General features: G+C 40.8%; 1 protein-coding gene across 1 annotated transcript in view; it reads left to right on the top strand.

Moving 5' to 3' along the window:
- zmat4a (zinc finger, matrin-type 4a) overlaps window positions 1–12,442 on the top strand; it is a 128,212-nt gene extending 115,770 nt beyond the window's left edge. The window contains exon 7 of the mRNA XM_058635366.1: window positions 10,337–12,442. Coding sequence (XP_058491349.1) covers window positions 10,337–10,364 — 28 coding nt within the window. The 3' untranslated portion in view covers window positions 10,365–12,442. The remainder of the gene's footprint in view (window positions 1–10,336) is intronic.
- Window positions 12,443–16,171: the final 3,729 nt, after the last annotated feature.

Raw genomic sequence — 16,171 nt, 5'->3', positions numbered from 1 at the left:
GAAGGATTCATTCTTTCTTTTTCATCCCGGTACTTTGCTGCACAATCAGCCTGACGACATGACACAGAAACAGCGGATTGTTATTAATACAGGCGAGGATGGATTCACGCGCGCATTCACACACTGTGTCTCACATACAGCACCTGCTTTTAAAAAACAGGCCAGTGGCAGCTAAGATTCTGCAGCTCAGAGAATCTCAGCTTTGCTATTTCCCTTCAAAATTGCTCTTCTTGCTTTTGCTCATTGGCTGCATGTGTGCAGTTTACCAGCCAATTCATCTGTGCCTCTGTTATTAAGTCACTTCTCACTGCTTGACTGGATTTTCCAATTCTTCGCCCTTTACAGACACACACACAGATTTCACCTGAAACCATTTGCACATAGTAATTATCCATCTGCACCAGAGCTGATATATCTACTACACTTCTATCTACGGTAGTATTCTCAATCCACATGCTTTTAATCTGAAATATTAATTTTTATGACCTGACCGCATGTAACTGCAGTTTGGTCATTTCTAATTCAAAGCTTGAGGACAAAATGCAAAATTTATGACATTAGGGTTCCATAATAGTTATAGAATATCATTACATGAACAGGAACAAAGTTTCAAATGAAAACAATGACCGTAACTGTTGAATTATACACTTGTTTTTAATTAATTTTAATGTGAGTCCAGTGCCAGTATTTTTTTTTTACAAAATTTCACTAATTCAATAGTAAACGACAGGTTTCATGGCAAGTTTCTTCACTTTAATGTCACACATTTGTCCCCAAAACAAAATTGCAGAATTTTCCAAACGTTTTAGTCAAGATTGTTGTGCATATGTTTCAAATAACACGCATAAAAGGACGTTTTAATTGATTTACAAATTCAAAATGACATTAAATGTTTCAGGTATGGCTACTTTTGTCAAGATTTATATAATTTACTGATCTTTTTACCCAAATATAAAGTTTGGGAAACACTGCACTTGATTAATGTTTATTATAACAAATAGCAGTTTATTCCATTATAAGCAGGATCCTAAACCCTCATATAAGCACATTACTTTATTATTAGGTTTCTCTACATAATGATTAATACATAGCTAAAGTTAATCTCTTGTTTTCTGGGAATAAGCAGTTGTTCATTTTATTGTTTGTGTTTCCAGCTGCCTTCAGATTGTCACTGTGTGGCTTCAGGGCGATTTCCAACATGAAACGCTGTCTGTCTGTCAGTGGTGAAGAACAACAACACGCCGCCGCTGCATCACAGACTAATATTTACTCTTCTCTGCGTTTGAAATATTGACGAGAACCAGCGCTGTTCACACACACCGACACGTGCTCATGAATATAAAAGTCTTATACAGAGCTTTTCAATGATTTCCCAGCCATTCACTGTAATTGGCAGCAACATGGCAGCAAATAGACACTGGAGGAATTCCTCAGAGTGTCATTGACAGGTTAATCCACAGTCTTCCTTTAGTGTTCTCTCAGGCGTGGTAGTAGATGCGAGGGCCGAGCCCGGGGAGCAATCAGCCCCTCGAGGCTCCGTCCTGCCTGTCACAAATCACCATCACCAGCAGCATGATCCTCCGTTTCAAAGCAGAGTTAAACATGTGCATACAAACGATCACATTTCCACTGTTTGGAGAAAAGAAAAGAAAAATGCTCTCTAATAAGCTTTGACAGTTCCTCTCACTGCAGTTCACATAACACATTTTGTTCTGTCTCTTGAAAAGGAAGCAGGATTCAACGGCTGTCATCGGTGCAGTTTACTGCTGCTGCTGCTGCTGCTGCTGTTGCTGCTGCTGCTGCTGCTGCTGCGGTAGACATAAAAACAAATTGGTCATTGGGGAATCGCGGGGAACATGAATGCAACAGAGTCCGCTCACATCAAACATTTGCATCTCACAACACAAAGTCTCATGTGCCAGAGCAATGTGGGTTTTCACCAAAAATCTGTTAGGGCCATACTGAAAATGAGTAAATAAAGTTGTAATATTACACAATTTTTTCACTTTTTTTGGTGGTTTTAGTGGTGTGTGGCTCCATCGTCTTCATGTGACGGGTAATTGCACGTCATACTGCTTCAGTTTATCAGAGGAATCAATTAGCGTCACTTCCAGGGAAGCTCAGCTTCTCTGGGAGTCAGTGGAGCAGTGGGCGGGGCATGGACGGTAGGGTTGACGGCGTTGCAGAAACAAACACGACAGTGGAGTCTTTTCTGCCTCAGTCCTGTGTGGATTTTGGGAGTGAAGTCTGTAGACAGATAGCTGCTTGTTGTGTTATTTACATTGTTGTGTTGTTCATTTGCAGAATTCATGGATAAAGAACTGGGCCTGAAATGGGCGCCGTTGGTTGGTTGGTAGTTGGTTGGTATGTAGGTAGGTTGTTGGTTAGTTGGTTGTTTGGTAGGTAGGTAGGTAGGTAGGTAGGTTGTTAGTTGGTTGGTTGGTAGGTAGGTTGGCAGTTGGTAGGTTGGTTGGTTGGTAGTTGGTTGGTATGTAGGTAGGTTGTTGGTTAGTTGGTTGGTTGGTTGGAAGGTAGGTAGGTAGGTAGGTTGATTGGTTTGTTGGTAGTTGGTTGGTATGTAGGTTGGTTGGTGGTTGGTTAGTTGGTTGGTTGGTTGGAAGGTAGGTAGGTAGACAATAGATAGACAGACAGACGAGTCTTGCTACTCTACTCCTGTTAGTTATAAAGTGATGGCAACCTTCAGCCAACTCCATCCAACACAGAAAATGAACAGAGAATCAAAGAAGCGTGGAGGGAAATGTGTTTCCTGAAATGATCTCATCAGTGAGAGCGTGTGGAAAATGTCTCACAGCACCTGTGGTTCCTGCTTCCTGATGATGCGACACAGAAGCCGTTGAGTGTTGCACACGCACGGCAGAGAAGTGAGGCTGTGGTAACTATCTGTGCCCATGTTTCCCCGGCACTCATCGCCCATGTAATGGCTCTGTGATTTACAGCAGTGCACAGTGGGAGTTCTTTTTACACCTTGCACCCATTAGCTGCTCAGTGGTGGAATCTTTTTCCTAGTAGGTGGGTATCGATGATAAGAGCCAGTCCTCGGGTGTGACAATCATTACAGGTTGTGTGGGACAAAAGGACGGAGGAAGCAGAAAGAGAGATTGTGATGCTTTTTTATTATTCTGCCTCAGTTCCCCGATCATCAAGTGCCTAATTAATTCCCCTGTGCTCAGAGAGAACTCAGGGACCCAGTTGGCTACAGTGCAGGCAGTTGTCATCTTCCAAGTGGGGCAAGTGCCTTCTTCTTCTTCTGTTTCTCCCTCTTTTTCCCCGAGTGCCTGCTGATTCTGACGATATAGGTGAGATGCAAAGCTGTGCTCATTTCATTTATCACCGGGTAATCACGTATTCTCTTTGTTGTGTGACTTACATCACTGCTAATCATCTGTGGAAAGGCTGCAGAAGAACGACCCCGTATGTTCTGCGTAATGTATCGTAGAACGTACACTCGTAGAACACGTAGAACGATTTTAAAAACCAGAGCACGGCACTGTGATTAAAAAAAACAAACTACCATCATCACAACCTGCAGGTGATAAAACCACGAGTGATTGGTTGATGCAGGCTGAGACGACACAGTATCAGGCCTTTAGTGCTTGTTTGACCTTCAGGTCGACTTGGGACACGTGTTTATCGAAACCTCTCACTTCCTCTTGATTTTACTTATCTTTATTAATATTTTATTGCGAGTGTTCGCATCATAAATGATACATTTCATCCATATTTCATTCATCCGGCCACATGCACTGTCATATGTACGCTCAGATCTTTCATCACCCATGCTTCTCACCACTCTCCACTCGCCTCTTTATCCTCTACGTGCTATCCAGTGGTTCCCAACAATTTTTTGTTCCTTGAAACCCAAAAATAAACAGCAGTTGTAGGTTTTTTTGTGTTCCTGTTGTACAGTGTATTTGGATAAGAACTATCCTGTGCTTTCATAAAAATCAAAAAACAAGGTAACTCTTGAGATAATCACAGAGGTAGACCAAAAATAATTTGTGTGATTGGGATTTTCCAAATTTAATATCCACAAATATCATTTTTATAACTTCAAAATCTCTTTTATTCTGACAGTAATGCTTTTAATGTTGTAGTGTTGTCTGACTTCCCATGTTGCCAACTTAGCGAGTTTTTCTACTATATTTAGCAAGTATTCAGACAAAAAAAAGCGACTAGTGTCAAATCTAGACTCTAATGTGAAAGCATGTGGAGTTCTGAAGGTCTTTGCTCACCAGAAGTGGGAATTTGTAATTGTTGTTTATTAAAAAAAGAGCAGTCAAACACACACACAATCACCTATTTTGACTGTACGTCATCATCAACGCTCCTTCTGATTGGTTCGCTGTGAATCTGCCGACTGAACATCGCAATCGTTTGAAATAATCGTGATAATGATTGTTCCCATAATCGTGTAAATAATTATTAACCGTGTTTGAGAAAGTGAGGTCTCACATATCTGTACATACATGAGTATTTGTTCAAAACCTCTTTTTTATGATGCATAAAAAAAGCTTCATCATGCTCTGAGATGTTCCTCAGTAATTCACTACAACTGCACCCGTGTGTGTGTGTGTGTGTGTGTGTGTGTGTGTGTGTGTGATGTAAAAATTGTCCTCGGATTTACAGACTCTGTTTATTTCCCTGCTTTTTTCTCTGCATGCTGGATTATTCAGAATAAATCTCTCTGCAGCACTTTCCTGCTCTAGTGTTGTACAGTGAAATTGTTTCGGACAGGCGACTTGTTACCGTGCCGACGACACGCACAATCACAGGCAGCAACACAGCGAGGCTGTTTATCACGAGGGGGGGGGGGGGGGGGGGATTATCTTCAAAGGGATTTAAAAATGTCCATGTGGAATGTCGGCTCCAGGATGAATTATGCAGAGGGGGGAAAAAAAAATGCTTTAGCACGAGTAATGTGCTGACACAATTTGTCACACGCACACAGGAATACATAAGTTTGCACAGAATGGCCCACGTTGGATGAGTTCAGGTGCTTTGCTGTGTCTCCGTGCAGCGGTGAAACCGACACCGGCTGCTCGGTGAATTACTCATGAGCGGCCTTCGCCTTCTTCTTTTGCCTGAAGAGGAAAAGCAGCGAGCTTTGATATACGGCGGCTTTGAAAGATGCTCTTAAAATCTGTGAATGTGTGTGTACAGGTTAGTGTGAGGAGGATTGAAAGACTGGACCCCGAGGCCATGAATCTGTCCCTGCGGCTGCTTTACAAAGTCTTCCTCCTGTCTTTGAGGGCAGCGAGGGAGCGAGGGAGCGAGGGAAGGAGGAAGGGCAGATCTGAGCGGTGTTTTCTTCAGTGTTCATTGAGGGAATCTTTGCACCAAGATGGCTTCTTGATGTCCTCACAGCTGTCGGATGAGTCTATTAAAGCGCTCATCACTGACGTGTGGGACATTGTGCTGTTATTAAATAACAAACACCATCCAAGAGTCACACAACTCATTATGCTGTTTGAAAAAAGGTATGTTTGTTATTTCAAGTGTCTCGTTACTGAAGAAAGTCGAAAGATTTACACTTGTAGAAGTGTCATCATTCATTCATTCACCTCATCATTTACCTGTCCTCGTCATTCACCTGTCCTCGTCATTCATTCACCTCATCATTCACCTGTCCTCATCATCCACCTGTCCTTATCATTCACCCGCCTCGTCATTCACCTGTCCTCGTCATTCATTCACCTGTCCTCATCATTCATTCACCTGTCCTCATCATCCACCTGTCCTCATCATTCACCCGCCTCGTCATTCACCTGTCCTCATCATTCATTCACCTGTCCTCATTGGTTACATGTCCTCACTGTTCACCTGTCCTTGTCATTCACCTGTCTTTGTCATTCCCCTGTCCTCATCATTCACTCACCTGTCCTCTTCATTTACCTGTCCTCATTGTTCACATGTCCTAAATGCTAACATAAGTGGATATTGTTATTTTTAAAATATCACATGCAATAGATGGATATATTTGGGTATGATGCAAATTAGCGACAGTAACATTAAATCTGTAAATCTGTAAACATGGATCCTAAGACAAACAGGTGTTGTGTTAACCTCATACAACATAGGTTCAGGTCTCAGATGTCGACTGTGAGTTTGCTAAGTCGTCTGATGACGGTGCTAATTCCGACAAAGTGAACCTTGACACTGACACGTACTGTGTTGGAAAATCAGATCAAAGTTTCATCATCGCGAGAAAGTCCTGTGGTCCTGAAACGCTAACTGAGGCAGGTGTAGACTGTGGGAGCGTACGTTCATAAATATGGATGTCGGCAAACGGAACACCTCAAGTTAAAATGGAAGCAGTCCATTACTGATATTTGCATTTTATTTCCCCCCCCCCCCCCCCCCCCTCTCTCTGTCTCTTATGTAAAGCTGATTTCCTCGCAGGTCTTAAGGTGCTTTCTGTTTTCCCCGCTCTTCAGATGTTTACTTTCACTACCTGCTCATTTTAATATCACACCAGCCCACTCTATTTCCATGATAATAACAGTGGAGAGACAAAGATAATTGTCCACGCGTGGCCTTCACTGTGAGTGTTTCCATAAGAATCACTGCGATGGTAAATCACTTGTTATAGTGTGCTGGTAAAATGAGATTTATAACCGGGACCTGTTCTGCTTTTCCCTTATTTTTTTTGTATATTTAAAGTTACAATGCTGGGTTTCATACAAATAATGAGGTACCGTTGTATAAATGTCTCACACTCTGTCGCAGTGAGACACAAACTCAGGCTGAATGAGTTCATCTGCTTGAGTGTAGATGTTTAATGTACTTTAATATACAGAACAGATGAGACCAACAGTCATTTGGCAACAGTGAAATAACATTTCACTCGCTTTGTAATTTTCCTGATAGCAGACATTTTACATTTTAGCTCATTTTCCACATGTGCATGTGTTGTACATGGTGATATCTGCAGCGTTCAAGTCACATTATAGTGAAATAGTGTTAAATGTGACTGTTTTCCATATTAAACGAGCACTAAATGAGTTGAATACACAGTAAAGTAGTTTTAAAGTAGTACATTTGAGTGTTCATGTTAATTTCAACACAATTCCAGAGGGCAACTGGACTATTTTAGTGTTATTTTAACCCTGCAAAAATCTACTGTGTAGAAAAACAACAACACATTTTACGGCACTGTTATCGTGCATCGTCTGTTCTCGTATTCTCACTCTGATTCAAACGGCTTTGATGATACTTCACAGATGCTGGCCAATCAAATCATGTTCGATGATTAAAGCTGCAGTGTGTAACTTTTGTTGAATTTTTGATTCTTTGTTTTTAGTGGTTAAATATCCAGGTTAGGCTTTGTGGATATTCTCTGTTGTCTCTTACTCAGACTTTTATTTTGGTTTAGTTTTAGTCAGATTTTAGTGATCTGAGATGTTTTCGCTATAGTCTAGTTTTGCTCAAGTAAATATACTCATATTTTCGTAGACTAAAATTTGTGGGAGGACATTTTGGTGCATGCACATAACGCCAAGTCCCAATCCAGTCGGACTAAGCGTAATGCATTCCAGGTACGTTAGTCCGACTAAGACTAGCTCGAGTTTAGTCTGACTAACCTGTTTACATGACATTAAAATGATTGTCTTAGTCTGACTAAAATCAGACTTTTTACATGCATGTAAACATACATGTTATGGGGCTTGGGTGCCCCTGAGCAAGGCACCCAACCCGCCATTGCTCCCTGTGGCTTGTGTGTGTTCACTACTGATGTGTAATAAGGATTGTAAAGTGTGGACGGGCAGTGAGTCTCACTGTAAGGCAGCAGTACATCATGAATGAGAACAGGCTGTGTAATAACACACAGCTTTTGCTTTTTGTTTTCTTTGACGGTTTGACAGTCTCACATTTTAACGTGTGATGAAGTGCAGTTTTCCTTCGATGGCTTCCTGCGGTGCAAAAGTTTCCTTCATGAGAAATCAGAAAAATTAAAGCATGATTGCAAACTTTTCCCTCTACTTTTATTGATTCAGTCCCTCTTGGATACATTTGCGTTTTAAAACATAAAACAAAGTTGGTGCAGAATGAACAGGATTGAAGTGGAAAGCCAATATTTACGCTTCTGTGCTCAGTGATACCGGAGCCAGTCTTTTGGTCTCGACGCCCACATTTATGTGACAAATGTCCAAAAAGCTTATTCCGTAAAAGGTTGAGGTTACAAAATCTCTTCAGTTCTGCGAATCAAAGCTTCCTCTGTGTATGTGTGTGTGTATTAGTCTAAATGTGACTGTGGATTCTGCCGCTCCAGTGTGCTCTGCTACATTAAGCTCTCCAGTAAAATAAGTGTGACAGTTGTGCTGCGTTGTGGTTGTTTTGTCCTCGCGACACACACACACACACACACACTCACAGCAGGACGCTCGTTCTGCAGCACACACTGTGATTACTCTGCTTTAGCTCACCTGAGGAAAAACATGCAACTCCCATTGCACTGACAGCACATAGTGAATTGATTATGTGCAGTGAAAATAAAGCAACTAAAAACAATGCTAAGTGTCAATGTGTCGTGTTTCCCAGTCGTCCCCGCGGGGCCTCCTCGCTGCAGGTTTCCTCTGGATTTATCCCCCAGCTGCTCCATTAAAGCACGGGTTGGCGTCTCTGCCGTCTTTGTCTTGTCCTGACTCGGTCCTCGGGTGGATTGAGTGATCCAGCCTGTTAGTGCATCAGCTGTGCGAGCTGACTCGGGATGAGAGGACTGTAATTGTGCGATGATAAAGCGATGAGACGAGGAACATCAGTCAGTGCAGGCTGCAGGATTCCATTCACCTGTTCAGTCACAAAGGAAGTGGCAGCTCCTTTTGACACCAGTGTCCCCTTTGAAGGATACTGATGGTGTTTTCACTCCATCCCTGTACAGCTGCAGGCGTTTGTTTAATGGAGGGTTATGGGTGACTGCTCTCACAAAACACAACTTTGTTCATGTGGGATTTTGGGTCTTGAAACTAGTGGATGAAGTTTATTGTTGTTTTTTCCAACAGGCTGTTCATACGCCCGCCGTTACTCTGTGTTGTGTTTAGTTGTTGTTATTGTTGGCATCAGTGGAGGGGAAGCGTGTCTCGCGAAAGAACCACGGGAGACAGAGAAGTTGATCTTTGATGGCAAAGAGAGCGTTTATTCTCTCCAGCACGTAGCATCAGCGCATACTCACGTCAGCTAGCATACGGGAGCTAACACAATTAGCAACCATACATCGTAAATAGAGAGCACAGAGCGTGCTCGAGACTACACAATGCACAATGTACCAGTGTTGTAATGTAACAAAGTACATATACTTTGTTATTGTACTTAAGTACAATTTTCACATATCTGTACTTTGTTATTTATATTGAGACAATTTTTACTTTTTCTCCACTACATTTCCTAAATAAAATGTGTACTTTTACTCCAATACATTTCCCTTAACCATATCCATTACTCATTACTACAAAATAAAATATTGTTTGTTGTCACTAGTTGTTTTTAGCGGCACCAGCAGTTAGCCACTGAGCTGTTAGCCGCAGATTTCCGCTCCAAGTGGACTTAAAACACACTTACTGTGTCCGACACCGAGGCTCTGGTCTTCGGGCTTCTGGTTTCCTGTCTCCAGGTTTCTGTTGTACACTCCAGACGCCGGGTTTAAGCTGTCAGCTGAGCGGCCAACCCGTGAGCTAGCGAGCTCACGCAGATAAACCGCAGATTTGTCTCCAAGTTGAATTAAAATACAGTGTGACGTCTAGAAGCTCCACAGACAGTTTCAGAAATACAAGCAGACACAGGGAGGTTGAGAGAGCGAGCTTGTCACCATTCATGACAGAAGGTTCATTTTAATGTTCACCAATACCTTTTATGCTTATATTTCCAGCAAGCCACAATAAATGTCATATTCAAAATTGTAATTGCTCACATTGTTTAAATAGTTGTACTTTTACTTCTAATACTTAAGTACATTTTGTATCAGAAAATTACAGTACAGTAAATGTACTTGGTTTTTGACATCTTTTGTTTTAAGATTCTAAAAGGTGACTTTAACTTCTACCAAAGTCATTTTCTGGTTAGATACTTGTACTTTTGCTCAAGTATCACTTTCAAGTACTTTATACAAGACTGCCAACAACATAGGGAACACAACATGACTCCACGGAAACAGTTTCAGCAGCATTTTACACAAAAATGCAATGTACTTTATAGACGCAGCATTCACTGTGACCGACCTGCAGAATATACGGCGTGTTACATACAGTATACTGTACATGTAGATATTTGTATCTCTGAGTGTGAGAATCTGACTCTTCCTCTTTTCTCGTCTGTTTTTCAGCCTGAAGAATCAGATATGTGTCCAGTGAACATGGGATTGAAGATTCAAAAAAACAAAAAAAAAACAACCCTGAAACTACTGGATTGATGTCAGACAAGCTGTGGTCAGCTTGCCCTGCTTCTGCTCTCTCCTCCACATCATCTCTTCTCTCTCTCTACGTTTATTTTTCCCTCTCTTTCTGCTTCGGTCGCCTGGACAGGGAGGGGAAATTGTTTGTCTTATTTCTTTTTTTTTACTGTATGAAACTCTCACTCGTCAGTGTACAGTTTGAGTTTCTCCACTCTTTAAATCATTGAACCCCTGACATTCCACTGCAGCTGCGTCCCGTGTCTCCCGGTCCACTCTCGTGACCGTGGATCTGGCACACGGCCGCCTTTCTTACAGTGCATGGACTCAATTATACTCTATTTTCCACGGGATGCGAAGACCTGGAAGTTGGGACTTTACCTGGAGACTATGAGGGTTGTTTTAAACTGTTTGTTTTTTTTGTTGTTTATTTATTTGACGTTATTTAGCATCATGGGCGTGTCCTCTTTGCCCCGTGGTTCTGTATGGTACACAGTGCAGTTTATCTAGAGCGCTTTTATTGCATACATGTTTGCAGTGGAGCTAAATCCCCTCTGTATGGAAAGGGGTCGATGGCAATAATGACACTGGTTGGCCTCTTGCTGTGCAGTACAGTATGTTGACAGTACTGGACAGTGAACGGCTCTGGTAGAGCTTTAAGAAGACCAGCGAGAACTAATTGGAGAAATCAGCATCTTCACAGAACCAGACAATAGTTTTTAAAACTTTTAAGAAATAATTCTGGTTTATTACAACAAGGCTTTTATTTCTTTTTCCTGTTGGTAATGACTCGGTGGATTTATGTGTGAGTTCTAGGAGCATTTTTAGGATCACTTAAACACGACTAATGGGGCAATAAACGCAGGTTGCAAAAAGACAGAGGAAGGTAAAGTAGATAATGAAGTGTTTCTCCAAGCCGTCTATTCACTCACTCATCAGTTTACAAGCCAAGTGGCCCAACAGCAAGACCCAAGATTCTGTGGAATTTTGAGATTTTTTGAGATCTTTCCATGATTCAACATCAAGGACGTTGAAGCCTCTTCTAAAACTCAAGAGAAAGCTAATTTACACTCCGATGAAGATGGACTTTGATGGTTTCTAAACATGCAGGAGATTCAAGGTCCCTTTAGATGAAGTGATTCCGGGAAATATCACAAAACATCTGGTTTGAAGGACCAGGCTGTCAAAGAACGGTCATCATGCTTGCCCACACTTGAGAGGTTGCCCACTCGTGCAAGTTCCCCGTGAGACAGGTGTCCAAACACAAAGTAGTCCCCTGATATCATCCCTGTTTACGACCCTAAACCATGAAAGTAAATCATCCACCCAGAGTTTGTGACCCTCGGTGGAAGGTTTGGAGATGCTAACCCTCATCATCTTCCTCCACATTTGCTGCAGACCCCTGCAGTGGACACTGGAGGTCACAGCCTGGTGTTACAAACAGAACGGCATCATCTGCATAAAGTAGGACAACTGTGAAGGTTCAGCTATTGTTTAACCAAACTTTAAACCTTCTGACAATCACGCCAACAGAATGCAGCGATTAGCCAGGCCTGGCGGAGGTGGAAGAAAGATTAAATTTGCTCATCAGCCTCTATTAAATGTGATTATTCATGCAGTAAACATGTTTTCATATGTGATTTCAACCATAAGCCATCGATACTGTTCCTCTAATCCATCACACTTCAGAGAATCTTCCTCTTTTGACATTGCTCGTACTTTTCCGAGCATCACAGCAACCGTCTGTCGCTCTCGATCATTTTTTACTCCCAGTCAAGTTGAAATCTTGCTTAATCCTCGGCTTCTTTGCCTTGCAGTCTCACAGATCATTGTCCTTGTCCCAGTTTCCCACCTTATTTGCTCCCAGATCTCAGCTAACGTGACGATTGCCAACAGGAATGAGCCCCCAATGCTTCACATTAATGATTACAGTTGAATTGAACCAAAACAAAAATGCAAAAATAGATTGATTCCGCCTGGTTTAAAAAAGAAATGTGATTTATTCCACTGTTAAACTGGAATAGAGAACTAAAAAAAAAAAAAAAACTTTACTGTGTAAAAGCCTCAGTGTTGTAGGCTGAGATTTATTTCCTCTGGTTTCAGATGCTTTCGTTTCAGTGTGGTCTTCATCTCAGGGAGGTGTAACTGGTCGCTTCAGTGAAATTGAACCGTGCTGTCGGGAATCTAACATGTGTCACATGTACTGAATCCATTCCATTATAGAGCCTCGTAGGATCGTGTCGGTGCGTAAGAACTTTAGTCAAACTCTAATGGTTTGACTAAAAAAAGAGTTTTGATATTGTAGAGTTTATTAAATGGTAATTCAGCTGTATATACCCTACCAGTCAAAAGTGTTAGAACACCTCCATGTTGTCCAAGAGAGGCTACTGCCGCTATAACACGTAACAGGCTTAAAATTGTAGTCAGTTGCGTTGGATCACTTACACACAGAGGTACAGCAGGTCTGCTACTTTGTCTTTTCTCCAATCACATCATTTCAGACGTTTTTTTACTGCGTTAAGTGATGATCGTCCAGTCAAGTCATGCTGCTGAAGTCCTTTAGTTTTTATTGCGAAAAATTAGAAGAAATCAAATTCAAATCTTATTTCAAAGCACCACCAAATATGGTTGGAATCCAAATTTAAAAGAGTCATATTTCAGGTGTTCAGTTTTTTGGTTGTTTTTGTGGTGCAGGCTGTCAAAAGCAATCTCGATACAACCTTATATGCAATATGTGTATATATATATATATATATATATATATATATATATATATATATATATATGTGTATATATATATATATGTGTGTATATATATATATGTGTGTATATATATGTATATATATGTGTATATATATATATATATACACACATACATACATATATATACATATGTATATATATGTATGTATGTGTGTATATATATATATATATACATATATATATATTGTCTTGGGTTGAAGGTTCCCCTCTGACACAAACACTGAGAAGCAGAGCAGGAACCAAGCGTGTTCAAACATCATTAGAACAATACTGAGCCGCAGGAAGCTGTACAGTATGAGGTTGTCAGAACATTGATAAAAAAACCACCTGTAACACAGACTATTTCATGCTATTCCAGCAGAATAATGAGGCAGAATATTCAAAGTAAAATGAATCAGAAAGAAAAGTATGTACAGCATGATGACAGAGACTTAAAGCCCTCGGAGCTGCTGCTGCTGCTGCTGCTGCTGCTGCTGCTGCTGCTGCTGTGGGATGAACTGAAGCAAAAATGCAAGTGCAGCACATTTTCTGAAACTCTGAACTGCTTTAGTATCGGGAACACACTTTCCAAACACTGTCATATTTCCCCCTAAAGAGAAGAAATCTCAGTATGTTCAGCTGCTGCAGGACTCGGAAATATTCAGCTCCAGTTTAGGATTTAAAGGTGCAGTGCGTAACTTTTGGTTCTAAATAATGTTATTCTGCCTCTGTTTGGTCATTGTGAACAGAAACGATGGCAATGTTATTTTTACGCTGCGTATTTCATCTAAAAAAACATTGTCTCTCGCAAGGAAAACGATCAAACCTGACTGAGGGAGTGTTTGTGTGTATACAGCAGCAGAGCAGGGGCGGGCGGGGACATCAAACTGATGATTTTGAATTTCATAGACACTTCTTTGTAGTCGTTGCGCTTTGCTAGAGCAATGTCGCCATTGCCTTTGTTTGTCGTGACCTGAAATGAATCACTTCCTGTTTGCAGTGCGACAGTGTCACCGGGCGACACAAGACTGAAACAAAGAGCGAGTGGAGTGGAAATGATCGACTTAAGCCTTGTGTGAACTCATTTGACTTTGGTTTAGATTTAACCCTTTAACATCTAAGCCTCAAAATGTCTGTCTGGACTTTTAGACTTATTTTAACCATGAAAGGGGCCAGAAAGCACTTAACTCCTGTGAGTTAAGTGCTTTTGCCCATTTTTCCAGAATAACATTTAATATCTAGCAGTTATTTACAATTCACTGCATGTTGAAATGGTGTATTAACAATTTCAAAAGAAGGAAAACTAGTTTTATTTTTGACAAAACTCCAGATTTTGCGTGTTGAATTTGAAATTTCAACAGTATAAAATATATTTAAAGTAACATTTGTTTGAGTTTTCCAACAGCGCGAGTGAAATTTTTCTGATGGCACAAAACGTGTCGTCTGCGATACGCTTGGTATTAAAGGGTTAAGATAAAGATTCATATATAACATATTCATATAATATATGAATATTTGTTCATATTTTAACGTTGGTGCACGACCTTGAGGTGTCCTGAAGCTTTTGACTGGTAGCGTATATAGACGTATACATAGATCTATATATATGGATAAATACAGTATATATATATATATATATATATATAAATCTTATTCAAAGCTTATGTAGCATTCTTCTTTCTTACATGTCACGTTAAGAAATTAAAGATGTCGAATTTAAAGCCAGTGTTGTACAAATGAGGTGTTTGAGGAAAATAATAATTATTACATCATGAATATCTTACTGTTGTGGAGCAGATGAAAATTTGTAATTGCTATCTGTTTACAGTAGAAGTGATTCCTTCTCTAACGTCATTTTTTCCAGTGCCGTGTCAAACTGCAGAGCTGTGTCCGTAGCTTTGACTCCGACTCTGTTGAAGCGTTTTTTGTTGTTTTTTTGTCGTTTTGCAGAGATGTCACGGGAACACGGAGGTGGACTGAAAACAAAACAGAACAAAAACTGGCTGATGTCAAAGCCGCCAGCTGATGTGAAGAGCGACGCAGCCACTGACCACATTTACCAATCATTTATAGAAATGTGTTTTTTAAAATATTGCAAATAAGAAATGCACGTTTGATTTGTTATTGCAAGTTTCAACAAAAGAAAAGGAAAAAAAAAAAAAACTTCACTGAACAGCTTTGCCTCAGCCGGAGTGAAAACATTCCCGTTCCAAACTCTTCTGCCTTTTGGATCCGTCCGTCCTTTGTCCTCCATCACAGGACGTCCACGTGTCACACATGCGCGCCCTCTCTCGTCCCTTTGTGCTCTGGGTTATGTGCTCTCTCTCTCTCTTTGTGTCTGAGAAAACAAATTAAAGACACTTGCAACCACATGAACTCTGCCGCGTGTGCTGTGCTTCATTTTCATCCTCATGTTGATTCTGTGCTGACGTGAGGTCGGGGAAGCCTCACCTGTCGTCATGAAAGTCAAAAAAAGAATAATGAGAGAATATACTTTGTTTCCTGTGTGATTCCAATCATTTTTATCACTTTAACTCTTAGAACACAGAGCATTTCAGGGTATAAGAATGTGTAATATAGAATATAGAGTATTTCTTTTTCAGCACATCTGATGAAAAGAAAATAATATTTTTCACCAACTTCATACACACCTGTGCAAAAAGTGCTCAAAATGTTTGGAAAATACGTCAAAGTTCAAAGTTCACTTGTTTTTGTGAACAAAAGGAAAAAAAAACACTATTAGTCTATTTTGCACTCAGGGTTAAAAGCCAAAATCCCTTCATTTGTGCACTTCCTGTTCAAGGGTTAGGGTTAGAGTTAGGGTTAGGTTAGGGTTAACCCAGCCGTTACTATGACGACCCTGCCCACGTTGAGAAGGAACTATAGCAACGGAAAACACCCCAAACTGTGTAGAGTCGAGCCGTACTACAACTGTATTGTGGAAATGTGCCTTATACCTGTGTGTGTGTGTGTGTGTGTGTGTGTGTGTGTGTGAATTTGTGAGTCTCTACTCTGAATAAGTCGGTG

Source organism: Solea solea, chromosome 8 (assembly GCF_958295425.1).
Source record: "Solea solea chromosome 8, fSolSol10.1, whole genome shotgun sequence".
NCBI lineage: Eukaryota > Metazoa > Chordata > Actinopteri > Pleuronectiformes > Soleidae > Solea > Solea solea.
This window is presented reverse-complemented; position numbering and strand designations above follow the sequence as displayed.